General features: G+C 40.4%; 1 protein-coding gene across 1 annotated transcript in view; it reads right to left on the minus strand.

The window, feature by feature from the left end:
- Window positions 1-213: 213 nt before the first annotated feature.
- Window positions 214-13815, minus strand: part of LOC102004898 — a 53356-nt gene continuing 39754 nt past the window's right edge. Inside the window, exons 6-8 of the mRNA XM_013505906.1 lie at window positions 11189-11305; window positions 10972-11090; window positions 214-259 (exon numbers count right to left, since the gene is read on the minus strand). Of these exons, the coding sequence (XP_013361360.1) occupies window positions 214-259; window positions 10972-11090; window positions 11189-11305 (282 nt within the window). The remainder of the gene's footprint in view (window positions 260-10971; window positions 11091-11188; window positions 11306-13815) is intronic.

Genomic DNA, 13815 nt, shown 5'->3' on the forward strand with positions numbered 1-13815 from the left:
TCATACTAGCAATTTAAAGGAGAGGTTTAGGCCGGGCGCTGTGGCCCACGCCTGTAATCCCAGCACTCTGGAGGCTGAGGCAGGAGGATCATTGCAAGTTTGAGACCAGCCTGGGCTACAAAGTGAGCTCAAGACCAGCCTGAACTGCACAATGAGACCCTGTCTCGAAAAGACAAAAAAAAAAACGGGAAAAGGTTAATCCGGAACAAAAGTTTAAGCCAACAACGGCCGGCCCCAAAGCAAAAAACGCAACCGGGAACTGCAAGACAAAAGAAAAAGGGCAAAAAAAAAAAGGGGGAACCGGGGAAAAAAAACCAACCCCCCAAGGTAAGCCCAAAAGGAACCAACCCCAAACAAGCCCCAAAACCCAAAAACAAAATCAACCGCCCAACAAAGGGGGAAACCAACGAGGAAGAAAAAGCCCCCACGATCCAGTCACCCTTCACACACAAAAAAATGGGATGGGGTTGGCGGGCACGTTTTAGATCTATAACTTTGATCATGGGCTGACAGGCTGGGAGACTGGATCTCTGTATGCACACTGGGTCCTAAGTCTGGATCCTGAATGCTAGGAATGAAGATCACTCTTCTCTGTCCCTCTAGCCATGGTCTGCATCATTCTTGTATGTTTTATGTCTATTATTTAGAATTCTTCTGTCTTCTTGGGGCTGTCAAGCAATCAGCTGCCACTTCTTGTCTGTATTGTTGTGTCTGCCTTGAGCAAGAAATAATAGATATGAACATCCTTTGTATAAAATAGTTAAGGCCAAGGAAATGTGCAGCTCTGTGCCCTCGTGGTCTCCAGTGAACTAGATAAGCCTTGATAACCAAGCTTATTACACTGATGCCTAAAATTAAAGTAAACAAATAGTGAGTGAGGGCCTGAGTGAGTTTTTACGGTTGAAAAGCACTGAGTGACTTAATGCTTGAGTATTATAATATCCATTTATATGCAGAGATTTGGGGGCAGTCTCTAGTTTCTCATCAGGGCTCTAGATAAATGAGATTGCAGGGCATAGGTTTGGTGTTGTCCCGAGGTTACTATCATTTTTATCTAAATTATTTGTGGAGCAAGACAACAAATATATAAATAAATACCAAAAATAAGCAAACAAATAAATAATTGTCCAGTCTCAGTACTTCTCTACTCATGAACTGAGGAACTGATACAGTTTCTCAGCTTTCTGGCTTAGCACGAGATTCCTGTACTTCTAAATTAAGGTTTGTAGACCGGGGCGTAATGGTGCACACCTGTAATCCCAGCACTCAGGAGGCTGAGGCAGGAGGATCAATGCGAGCTTGAGGCCAGCTTGGGCTAGAGTGAGTTCAGAGCAAGCCTGAAGTACATAGCAAGACCCTGTCTCAAAAAAAAAACCCAAAATAAATAAATAAATAATTTTTAAAAATAAAATTGGGTGTGTGTTCTTGAAATAAGTTTAGAAATTCAGCAAAGGGAAGAAAACTACAATTTGAAAATGTACCACTACATTTTATGTCTAGCAACCACTTCTTAACACCTAGGTACAAAAGGAATCCACAAGCTGTTACCCATCTTTCATTTCCAGAGGTCCTTCACAAACTTTTCCATTAATTCTGTTCCTTTTAGATCTTCCCAAGTCAACACCTACACTAAATTACTACTAAAATTAAGCCCTAGTTCTGCATCTACATTCTCTCTCTGCTGCAGTCTGGAGAAGTCTGTACACTTTGCTGTCCAGTCCTCATTTCCACCTCACTCCAGAACCTGGTTTGAAGCCCTGGACTTCCTCAAACCCAGATGCTGGCAAGCATTCTCTATTAAACAGCCCTCTCACAGGTCTATGTATTTTTTTTTTTTTTTTGATTTTTCTCCGGTACCGGGAACTGAACTCACGACCTTGCACTTGCCAGGCAGGCCCTTTGCTGCTGAGCTAAATCCCCAGCCCCAGGTCTATGTATTAAAAATAGGTAGAATGACTCACTATTGCTTCTTCTTTATGCGAACTGAGGGCAAGCACCACTGCTCCATGGATAGAGAAGCAGAGAAGGGCAGCGTACGAAGGAGAAAGCATTGATACTGTACATTCTTATGGGATGTGCTATACCATTTCTAAACATGTACACAATATGCAAATATCAGATCGGAATAATTTGCATAATTATCACCCACATCATTTCTTGCTGTTGGGAACATTCAAAATCCTCTGTACTAGCAATTTTGAAATATTCTTAGTTGTTGTCAATCAGAAATAATTTTCTGACTTTATATTGGATTTACGCCTGATATCCCCAATGGGAAATTTATCCGCAAGTGAATTTATGTAGAATTTTCCTTTTTTTTTAAATGCTTGCCTAGGGAGGCATGTTTTCGTTGTCTGGAACAGCTCATGTAAGCACTGCTGTTCCTCTTCATGGTCACACTTTAATGTTATAATAATACCTCCGGTTTCAAAACTGGCTTTTGTCAGACTCTTCTGCCTTGGTGTCCTGAGCTACAGCTTTTAATGCATTCCTTCATTCAAGAAATCACCGTAGAATGAACATCTCTCATAATAGGAGGGACTGCCGTGTTCTCCAACTCAAGAGAGCAATGTTCTCAGCATAGTCTCTGGCACTGAACTCTCATGGGTGAGGATGGGGATTCCCAGTAGAAGTGTTTACCAAAGGGGTTGGAAGGGCAAGCATTACATAATTACTTGCTCCTGGCCTTCTGGAAATGATTAATGAACATTCCTTAAAACAAGGAGGTTATTGTGTATTTGTTATTCATTCATACCTGCTGGTAGTTGTTTTGTTTTATTTGTGATACTGGAGATTGAATTCAGGGCTTTCCTACTGAGCTACATCCTAGTACACTGAGACAGAGTCTTGCTAAATTGTGAAGTTGCCAAAACTATGTTGGAATTTGTCTAGAGACTTTCTCTATACCTGATGTGAAAGTACACTTAGTAATCAAATGTAAGCCCAGAACACACAGAGATTCTAAAGCATTATGACATAGCCACTGAAAATACTGACTTTCAAGTAAGGTTTCTGTCTTATAAATGTTTATAACTCTTATCACCTAGAGGTATAAAGTCCAGCCCTGATAATATGATCTTTGTAACACACAGAAAGAGTCAAGTTTATTTATTATGATCACATGTTCTATTTTTTTAAATCGAGCTATGACAATAGAAAACTTGCTCTTCTTTAATAAACTCAAGCCAGAAATATCACACAATCTAGTTGTGGGAGGTTTATTTATTATGCTTTATAAAAATCTTCTCTTTTCTTTATGAAAACCTTTTTCCTAACAGTAACTGATCTTTCTCATAAAATGTTCCACCATATGAAACATTTATAAACTTGGTATAACTATTTATGTTTCAGGTGGGAATATTTCTTCAAGCAGAGGAATTTATATAACAGTTCTTATTACCATCCATTAAGCAGCTTTTTATGTTGGGTCTATTTGTAAGGTGTATTAGTGCCAGCTTGTAGGAGGAAATGACTTCTAGCATTTTCATGAGTTTATAATTAGAAGTCATTATTTTAAGTAACCTACACTAAATAGTACTGAGCGCTTGACAGAGGGTAGATACAAAGGTGACCCGGGCTCTGTGTATTCTCTCTCTGTACCTACCTGGTGCCTGCAACTGATTTTTTCCTTAAAGAATATGATCAAAAGGCAAACTAAGCAGGTTTATAACCATAGATTAAATGGAGTGCCTCAAGAGTATGGGAAGAGAGTACAGGAAGATGAATTCCAACTGGGGGATTTGCAAATGTGTATAGCAACCACATGGGGAGGTCAGAGGAACAGGAAAAAAGGAGATTAAGGGATGAAGAGAGACTTGAAAATTTAAAGAATGGAGGCCTGGCTGAGGAATTTAGACTGAACCCAGGAAGTCCTAGGACTTGAAAGTACCAGGCTTAGATTGAAGTTTTCTTAGCAAGGTCTTAGGGTTTCCCTGTTTCATACAGGACATAATCTACACTGTAATATATGAGGTCTACAAAAAACAACCTCATAGTAATCTATTATCTGTTGCTGGTCCCCAGGGCTATTCCATTCCTCTAAGAGGGAGCTTCATTTTCACCAAACGAACTTTCTAACTTCCCAGCACATCTTTAGATCTACTCTCCCTATTGCTTCTTTCAAGCTCTGCCACCAGGCTGGGGCCCTACCCCATTCCTCTCCAGGTCTCCAATATATATACTGAGCACTAAATATATAGAGCTGAGGGCTTAGTATGCGTTAAGCAGTATAGAAAACAGATGTTATACCAGCTCCTGCTACTGCTAACCAGGGCATTTAAAGCCCGTCTAAATTGTACGCATTTGTTGACAGAACTTCTCTAGACTGTCCTGACCTGTGACATTCTAGGTAAGAAATGTCATCACCAGTTATACAGATGATATAAACATTGTCCTGCAAGCATACTTTTATTTAAACAAATGTTATTTGAAAGCTGGGTGTGGTGAGGCATGCCTGAAATCCCAGTACTCTGGGTGGTGGAAGCAGTGGGATTGAAAGCTCAAGCCCAGCCTGGGCAACTTAGTGACTTGGCAAGACTTTGTCTCAAAATGAAAAAATAAAAAAGGGCTTAGGATGTAGCTTGGTGAAAAAGCCTTGGGTTCAATCCCTAGTATTGAAAAAAAAAAAAAAAGTTATTTGACTTCTTTAGTATTGTTCAATTTTTCATCAAATTATATTTAAGTCCTTCAGAACAGAGATTCTATTTCATCTTTTTCTTATAATTCTAGTTAAACTGTTTTCCATATTATATGTGTTATATGTGCTCAGCAGATAACTGACTTTTACAAAAGTTCATCATAATTACTTTTTAACATAATGAGCCAGGGTATAAGGATGGGACAAAAGTTTATTTTCCTAAGTAAGAGATTTCAAAAATCCATTATTGCAGAAGTTATATAATCGTAAAGTTATTATGAGAAAAATCTGTTAGCTTATTATCAGGTTTTCATAGAGCTGGAAGAAAATCCATTTTTCCATAAAATTAGAAATAATATTGTTTCAAAATAAAGAATAAAGAATATTTATTTATTCATTTTATGTGTTTATTTTTTTGAGACAGGGTCTTGCTGCATAATTCACTTGATCTTAGCCAAAAGGCTGAGAAGCAATTGATGCTGCATAATTCAGGCTGGCCTTGAACTCACTATATGGCCCAGGCTGGCCTCGAGCTCTCAGCAATCACCAAGCTTCAGCCTCAAGAATACAGACAAATACCACTGTACCTGGCTGAGAACAGAATTTTAAATTGAATAAATTTGTGTGAAAAAAATCATTAAAATTTCCTAATTATTTTTGGTTTGGATTTAAATCATTTAAGTAAACTACAGAAATTTGACAAAGAGAAAGTGACAGCTAGGAAGAAAATTTTACATACCTTTAGCTGATCATAAGCAGGCTGTAAAGTCTGTCTTAGTAGCCCTATCCATGTCGGAGAAGTTAAGTAACTTGCTCAAGCCAGATCCCTAAACTCAGCACTGAAACCAGGTCTCTTCTTGCTCTTTTCACTTGATTCTTGATACTTCCTCAAGCAGGGCATTACAGGGGAATCTTCCAGGAAGTGGTGGCTTTTAGTTGGGCCTCTGTCGATGACATGCAGAGAGAGTGAGCACAAAATGTTCTAATGCAAGGAACAAACTGTGCTGAAAACTAAATGCAGGGAATGCAATTGATGACTCTCCAAGATTTGTCCTAAGTAAGCCACCTTAACCAGGGACAGCCCAGATCTGATATCTACTCAATGCATAAATAATGGGAGGGAAGATAGGGTCTAACCTGCTTACTGAAAGGTGAACAACTCTATGGGGTCAGCCCAGCTCCAGAACTCTCTGGGAAACTGGCTGAGAACTTTGTTGTTACTGTATCACTTCTGTCCCATCTTGCTTTCTTCATTCCTCATGAAACTTTCTAAACTGGATGTGGGGCACATGTGTGTAATCCCCACACTCTAGACTGAGGGTCAAAATTTGAGCCCAGCCTAGAAAATTTAGAAACTTAGTGAGACTCTGTCTCAAAAAGAAAGAAGAGAGAAAGAAAGAGAAATGAAAGGAGAAAGAAGAGAGAAAGAAAGAAATGAAAGAAGGAAAGAAAGAAAGAAACAAAGGAAGGAAGGAAGGGGGGGTTAGGGGTGTACCTTGGTGTAAAGGCCCTGGATGCAATCTCCACTACCACAAAAAACACCAAAAACATTTTCTACACACAAGTTCCCACCTCAGACTCCTCCAGATAATGGATACAAGTTAGTAAGGTATATAACACTAATAAAACAACAACAAAGCAATAATAGTAACTCACAACAGTAGGGAATTTCTGAGGTATGAATACAGGTAGTGTCACTGTCTTAGTTATTTTCTCGTTGTTGGGACAAAATACTCAATACTCATAAGTTAAAGGAGGAAATGTTTATTTTAGCTCATAGTTTATAGAAGTTTTAGTCCATAGTAAGCTGTCTGCAAGGCAGGGTGCATGGCAGATGAGAAACAGTCCATGGCTGGGCAGGCAGGAAGTAGCAAGCAGCAGCAGCAGCAGCAGCAGCAAGCCTGCCTTTCCCTTTTATCCCATCCAGGATAGAAGCCTTTTGAGTTGTGCCTCCCACACCAGAGTGGAGCTTTTGTCTTTAGTAAATTCATGCAGCCACACCCAGAGCTATGCTAATTCCAATCATTGGAACTGACTTAATACTGCTATTTCCAATATCACACATAATAGATCCAGCCAATTCCAAAAAGCCTCACCTATGAACACATGAGGCTTTCTTTATTTTTTGAGATAGGGTCTTGGTTTGTAGTTTAGGCTGACCTTGAACTTACCATGTAGCCCAGGCTGGCCTCAAACTCACAGAAATCCACTTGCCTCAGCCTCCAGAGTGCTGGGATTACAGAGATGCACTACTACACCCAGCAAGCACAGGAGGCTTTGAGGGGACATCTAGATACAAGTAGTAACAGTCACCCAAAGGTCCATATGTTAGGGGTTTTGTCCCCAGGGAAGGTGGTGTCATTTTTAGGAGGTCTTTAGGCCATTGATAGAGTACCCTTGAAAGGGATTGTAGACCTCTACCCAACCTCTTTTCTCTGTTACAAGTTTGACATGTGACTGCTCATTCCACCACTTGAGCCCCGCATTACCATTTATTTTCTTCACCTGAGGCTCAAAATGATGAGGTTGCTCCCCTGGGACTTGAACTACCCAAACTGTGACCTAAATAAACCTCTCTTCAATTCCTAAATGACCTATATCAGGTATTTTGTTACAGTGGCAGAAAACTAACTAACATAGATAGATAACATTAATTAAACAACAACAAAAAAGCAACAAAGACAACCTAAGACACTAGGGTATATAACAGTAAGAATAAGGTAAGGAATTTAGATGTTATCCTGTGGAAACGTGTTTTCCAAAGCAGAATGGCCAAAAGTATTCTCAAGACTGTAGGGGAAAAAAAAAATCACTATTAATCCTGTTACAAATGTCTTTTCTTCTATACATTTTTCATAATAAGATAATATAATAGTAAAATGGTACATCTTTACAGTTTTAAACATACTCTTACAGGCACTTTGATAAGTTCTCTCTCTCTCTTTTTTTTAAACCAGTACATGTTACAATTTAGGATTCATATTTCAAACAACAGTAGAATCAATGAGGTCTTCCTAGTGAAGAAGAATATACTATAAACTAGGGCATCTCAACCAGCAAGCCGGAAGAATCACCTGAGAAGAAACAGAAAATACTGATGACCAGACTACACCCAAAACAATTATGCCAACTCTCTAAAGTAAGAATCAGCATCAGCAATTTTTCCCCTAATTTCTTGATTGTAATGTGCCAGGACTAAAAAACACTGAACTAGAACTATAATCAAATGTTATCTGAATTGGACAATAAAGTATAATTATTAATTAACTCAGACCACTAAAAGGTTTCAAAAGTTACAGAGAAATAACAGCTAATAAAGGTAAGAGGTGCTTTTACCTTCAGTATGGAATTTGAAAAAATAGTTTCTCTCTCTGCTTTTGTTTTCATTTCCTCATGAAACCTAGGAGTCATGTGACCCTCCAGGCTGTCTCTGTGGGAAGTGAGGAGTAACTCACTCATTAAAAGGCCTTTTACATAAGCCACTTTCTTATCTGCTGGAATTTGAGTGAACTCCTTCAGCCTCTCAGCTTGTTTTCCCAAGTTTACACGATAATAAAATACACACAGTAACCCTCTTACTCTTCTTTTACCAGCCTGCTGATTGCTTAATGCTGATTAGCTTTGAAATGCAAATAGCCCTATCAAATAGCAACTCCCTGCCTTCACCTGGGCCGAGGCTGCACAGGAGTGAAAGTCAAAACCATTTTACACGCAGACAAAATAGTCTGTCTAAAGGCCCGGAGGAGATCTCCAACATTGCCAGGATTATATTCAGGATATGAAAATCTTTGTCCTGCCTAGCTGATGACGCTTTTTGCTTAAATTCTTAGGTTTCTAAACTCCTGATATTCTTTAACTTACAAGTAACCCTCTGCTGACCATTAGTTTAACTTTCAGACCAAGCATACTGTTTTCAGCATTTGTATTTTTATCATAATACGACAAATAGAAGAGGGAGCTTTTATTTAAAAAATAAATCTTATCTAGCCTATTATGTTAGGACCATTATTTGCTTTTCTTAAGCAGGGAGGAACAAATTCAGAGCTACAAATGCCTTCAATAATCCTAATTCACTGTCTGACACTCATAGATAAGAAGGAAGGCCTAGCATGCCTTTACCGGGTCAGTTGGACTGCAGGGTTGGGCTGCTGAATAGTAAATTCTTGGTGCTGTGGGAATTGAGCTGGCATTGGCTGACGGTCATCAAGCTACCTGGAGTCCGTGCCCTGAAATGCAAAGCTTAAAAGCAGTCAGGAGGTAAGGAGGACTTAAAGCAAGATACCAAGACTAGGAGTAATGTCTCACAAGCAACAGAAGTCTGTGAGGCTGCAGGCAGGTCAGTTCAGGCCCATGCAGTATACTCCAAGGCACTGGAATGAACTGGGTGTCACACTGGGTGCAGAGACTCTGCATAAAACTCTCTGTGGGATAGTTTTAGCATGACACAGACATACTCTGGTTTCTCTTCAGATCAGGCAGAAATGCAGCACTTGCCACCAGCTATGGAACACCTTCCTATTTCTTTTCTCCTTAAAAATATCTGACTTAAGGAAATCGGGGGTTGTTAGGGGCTGGGAAAAGAGGGGAATGGGAAGTTATAAATGAGTATGGAGTCTTGGTTTGGGAATAAAAGCTCTGGAGATGAATGGTGCTGCTGGTGGTGAATAATGTGAATGTATTTAATGTCACAAAACTATATACTGTGCCTAAAAGTGGTTAAAATTGGTCTGGTATGCTGTAATGTTTGTAGCCACAGCTATGCAGAAGGCTTAAGCAGAAATAGCAGTTAAACCCAGGAATTCAAGGACAGTCTGGACAACATAGCAAAGCACTCTCTGGGTAAAAATAAAAGCTTAAAGTGGTAAATTTTATGTTGTGCATATTTTACAGTAAATAGTCTGCCATTAGTTCTGTTAGCCTAAAAATGACCCAGGGCTTTCTGAAATAAAAGGGATTATCAAGCCTTTACAGATGCTTGCAGGCGAAGAACAACTACTGATTTCCTTACCTCGATCCCAGTCCCATTCTTTTTTATTTCATAGGTGGATGCAAGGAAATACTTGCATACCATCAGCAAATTTTTAACAGTGGGAACTGGTGGGCTGATTGCATTAGGTTCTAGTGAAATGTGTGTTCTCCAGAACTGTAACCTTGAACAAAATATTTAATATCTTAAATCCTCAGTTTCTTTAGCTTTTAAAATGGCAATTAAACAATGGAGAACAATTCCAAAAGGTTTCCTCTTTCCTTTTGCATATTTTAAACACCTAAAAGATTATTCATTTGTTTGTTTGTAAGATCGTTCCTATTTGGGGAAAGTATTCTGGGAACTAAGATTTTTGTCTAGGGTTGAGAGAAAACTAGCCTCTCTGAAATTTACGTTTTCTTTACTTTGAGCACAACTGCTCTTGTTACTGTGGGTGACAAGGATAGGTTTCCAGGTTCTCGTGTAAAACACACAAAGAACTGGACACTGCATGCAATGGTGTCTCAGTTACTTTTCTCATTGCTGAGACAAAGTACTTGACACCCGAAGGTTTATCTACAAACCTCACAGTCTATAGAGGTTTCAGTTCATAGTTGGCTGTCTCCAACGCAGGGTGCATGGCAGAGGGGCATCGCAGAAGAGAAACAGTCCATGGCGGAGCAGGGCAGGCAGAAGGTAGCCACAGTGAAGCAGCAACCGGCAAGCGACGAGCAGTGAGCAATGACCACAGCAGCTCTCTCTCTCTGTCCATTATATTTTATCCAGATTACCCGGCTTAGCATGGGTGCCCAACCAATCAATGGACGAGTTTAGTAATCACACACCCTTAACCCAGCATCACACACTCTTGATCCAGCCACCTCTGAAACAGCCTCACCTAGGACCACACGAGGCTTTAGGGGAACATCTAGACACAGCGATAGCAGTAAGCAAAAAGCAGCCAAATTTGCTTTAATGACATCTAAAGGGCGAAGGGGTGCTCAGAGTGAGCAGGCTCCTACTGCAGAAGGGAAAATGTCAGGCCCAGAAAATATGCTGGGTTTAAGGATGTGAAATGTGCGCCTGGCCTGGGGCTCTTCCCACTGGGTCTTTCAGGACATGAGTGACATCACCGATGCAGCACTGTGTTGTATCAGTTGTATCTGCTGTGCATGTCCTTTCCCATAATTCACTCAGTTACAATTGAATGTATGAGGTGCAGTCTGTATATATGAACCTTTATTGATTTATTTATTTGACTCTTAAAGCTTTTTTTTTTGGTACCGGGAATCGATCTCAGGACCTTGTGCTTGCCAGGCAGGTGCTGGGCCACTGAGCTATATCCCTGGCCCGAAGCTTCTTAATATACTTCACATCAGTCTGGCTGGTTCGTGCCAACTCCTTTACTGCCAAGGCTGGGGGCAGGGACTGCTTCAGTTTCTCTGCCTTTTCTTTGTCTGCGATGACCAAGGTTAAAAGATATCTACTGTATAGAACTTTTTTGTGTGTGTGGTGCTGGGGATGAAACTCAGGGCTTTGTGCATACAAGGCAGGAACTCTAGCACTGAACCAGAGCCACAGCCCATGCATTGAACTTTAAACTTCATGTTATCTTTGTTCTTCTTTATCTTGACAGATTTGGCATCCTTCCACCTGGTTTTGGGCAGAAAATCCTTGATTTCCTCAATTTTTCTTTTCCTTTTCTTTCTGTCATTTTGAGACAGAGTCTCACTATGCAGTTCAGGCTGGTCTTGAGTTCACTTTGTAGCCCAGGCTGGTCTCAAACTCGCAACGATCCTCCTGCCTCAGCCTCCTGAGTGCTGGGATTACAGGCGTGCACCCCCAGGCCGGGCTGATTTCCTCAAATTTTTTTTTTTTCCTTTTTTTTTGTTTCTTTCTCTGGTACCGGGAATCGAACTCACGACCTCGCGCTTGCCAGACAGGCGCTGTGCAGCTGAGCTAAATCCCCAGGCCCTCCTCATTTTTTCGAGGCATGGCGATGAGGTGCTCAGAGAGTGCAAACTTGTACCGCCTGAGAGATACAGCTAGGAGGGGCAGGAGAGATATCAAAGACTGCCGATCGTTAACAAGTTCCAAGTAAAGAAAGGTCACTGTAGGTCATGCGGGCAGGTCTACATTGGTGCTTCCAAGTCTTCCAAGTCTGTAATTTCACAGTTTCCAGGGACCCTTATCGTTATTTCTGCACCTAGGAGTGGACCTTAGAACAAAGGTCATGGGTGTTGGTCCTGGGATGCTGTTCAGGTTCATTTGGGTCAAGGAGAGTGGTCCCGCCGTCCCTAATGGTATGAGTACTATTACTTTGACAACATTTTAAAAACTTAATTCTACTCAGAGATTTCATTGCCTATTGGATGCTTTTCAGTCTGGTAATGATTATTCTAAAACAAGTTCCTAATTCTTTCAGAGTTTTCTTAAATTAATAGATGAAAAATTTATTCAAAAGGTGGATGTAAATTAAAAGCTGATAAAAGAAAAATTTAAAGAAGGAAAAATATGAGATATCTTAAATTTAATTATGAGCCAGGCATGGTGGTGCACGCCTATAATCCCAGCACTCGGGAGGCTGAGGCAGGAGGATCATTGCGAGTTTGAGACCAGCCTGGGCTACAAAGTGAGCTCAAGGCCAGTCTGAACTACATAGCAAGACCCTGTCTCAAAAAAAGACAAAAAAAATTTTAATTAGAAAGGCAGAGGGTTGAGGGGGAAAGATTAGGAAAGCCAATCAGTTAACAGGTACAGGGGGAAAGCCAATTTAAAATGGTAACTAAATGTAAGCAATTTACACTTGCCTTTTTCCAAATTTTCGTTACAGAAATACTCTTGGATCTAAGGCCCAGTGAATATATTTCCGACTACTATCTAGTCTTGGTGTTAGTAGTTGTGGAACTTGTCCCAAGACCTGGTGCCATAACATAGGCCACTCTTCTGAGACTTGTCCTTTGTCTTTTATGTCCCCGCCCTTTGCCTCTAAAAATTTTTGTAAAGCCAGTGATGGTGGCTCACGCCTGTAATTCCAGCACTCAGGAGACTGAGGCAGGAGGACTGCTGTGAGCTCGACACCAGCCAGGGCTACAAAGTGAGTTTAAGGACAGTCTGAACTGTATAATGAGACCCTGTCTCAAAAAAGACCAAAAAAAAAATTTTTTTTTACAGAGATTACACCCTCCCTTTTGTATAACACTCTGAAATTCTAAACAGAAAACCACCTAAATGGTTAAAGTGTTAATTGCTAAATAATCCTTAGATTTGCAGAACTCTGGTCACATCAGAATGCATGATGTATGGCTTAGTAGTTAATTGTACACACCACCTACCACAAAGCATGTGGATTGGTATGAGGTAATGTGTCTGTCTAGAAAGAGCTATGGAAACTAACCCCAGCAGGTTGAGGCCCATTGTGATGTTATAGCCAGAAAAAAATAGATGCTGAAGACCCTGCTCAGCATATAGCCTTCCTCCCTACTCCTCCTTGCACTCCCTATAAAAGCCTTGTGCAGTGCTGAGACCCCCTGGACGGAACTTTGTGGTCAAGAGCCCCTCCATCTTCCAATATGCCAGCCCTTGAGTAAATCTGAATCCTTCTCATCTGAATGTTGGCTTTTAAGTGGTAAATAATGCCCCAAGTAACTATGACAAATAACAGGAAACTGGGAGATACTGTAGACTTTTGCAAATGGGAAGAGGAGCAAGAGATAGGGGGTGGGGAGACATAAGAAGGATTAAGTTGTGTTATGTGCATGTACCAACTCCCCATGGTGAATGCAATCAGTATGTACTACAAACACGTGCCAACAACACAAATTTTTTTTTTTTTTCCTGGTACCAGGAATTGAACTCACAACCTTGTGCTTGCCAGGCAGTCGCTGTGCCATTGAGCTAAATCCCCAGCCCCAACAATACAAATTAAATGAAAACAAACAAACAAACAAACAAATAATGGGAGAGAGTCTTCATAAAGCACTCTGCCTTGAAACTTAGCTCCAAAAACCTACCTCTTTAGCAGTGAAAGCCAACTCAAGCATGTTTTGTAATGAGCAAAGGAGAACCATACCTTGTAGTCACAGCTAACTGTAGCAAATAGAAACAGGAGTGTGTAGAATAAATAACATGATCTAAATGGAAACTCTTTAGTGTTTCAGTCTGAACCATTAGCAACTGTGGATAGAGACTAAGAATTATATACAGTATCTAT

Source organism: Chinchilla lanigera, unplaced genomic scaffold, assembly GCF_000276665.1.
Source record: "Chinchilla lanigera isolate Chin_1 unplaced genomic scaffold, ChiLan1.0 scaffold00006, whole genome shotgun sequence".
Taxonomy (NCBI): Eukaryota; Metazoa; Chordata; class Mammalia; order Rodentia; family Chinchillidae; genus Chinchilla; species Chinchilla lanigera.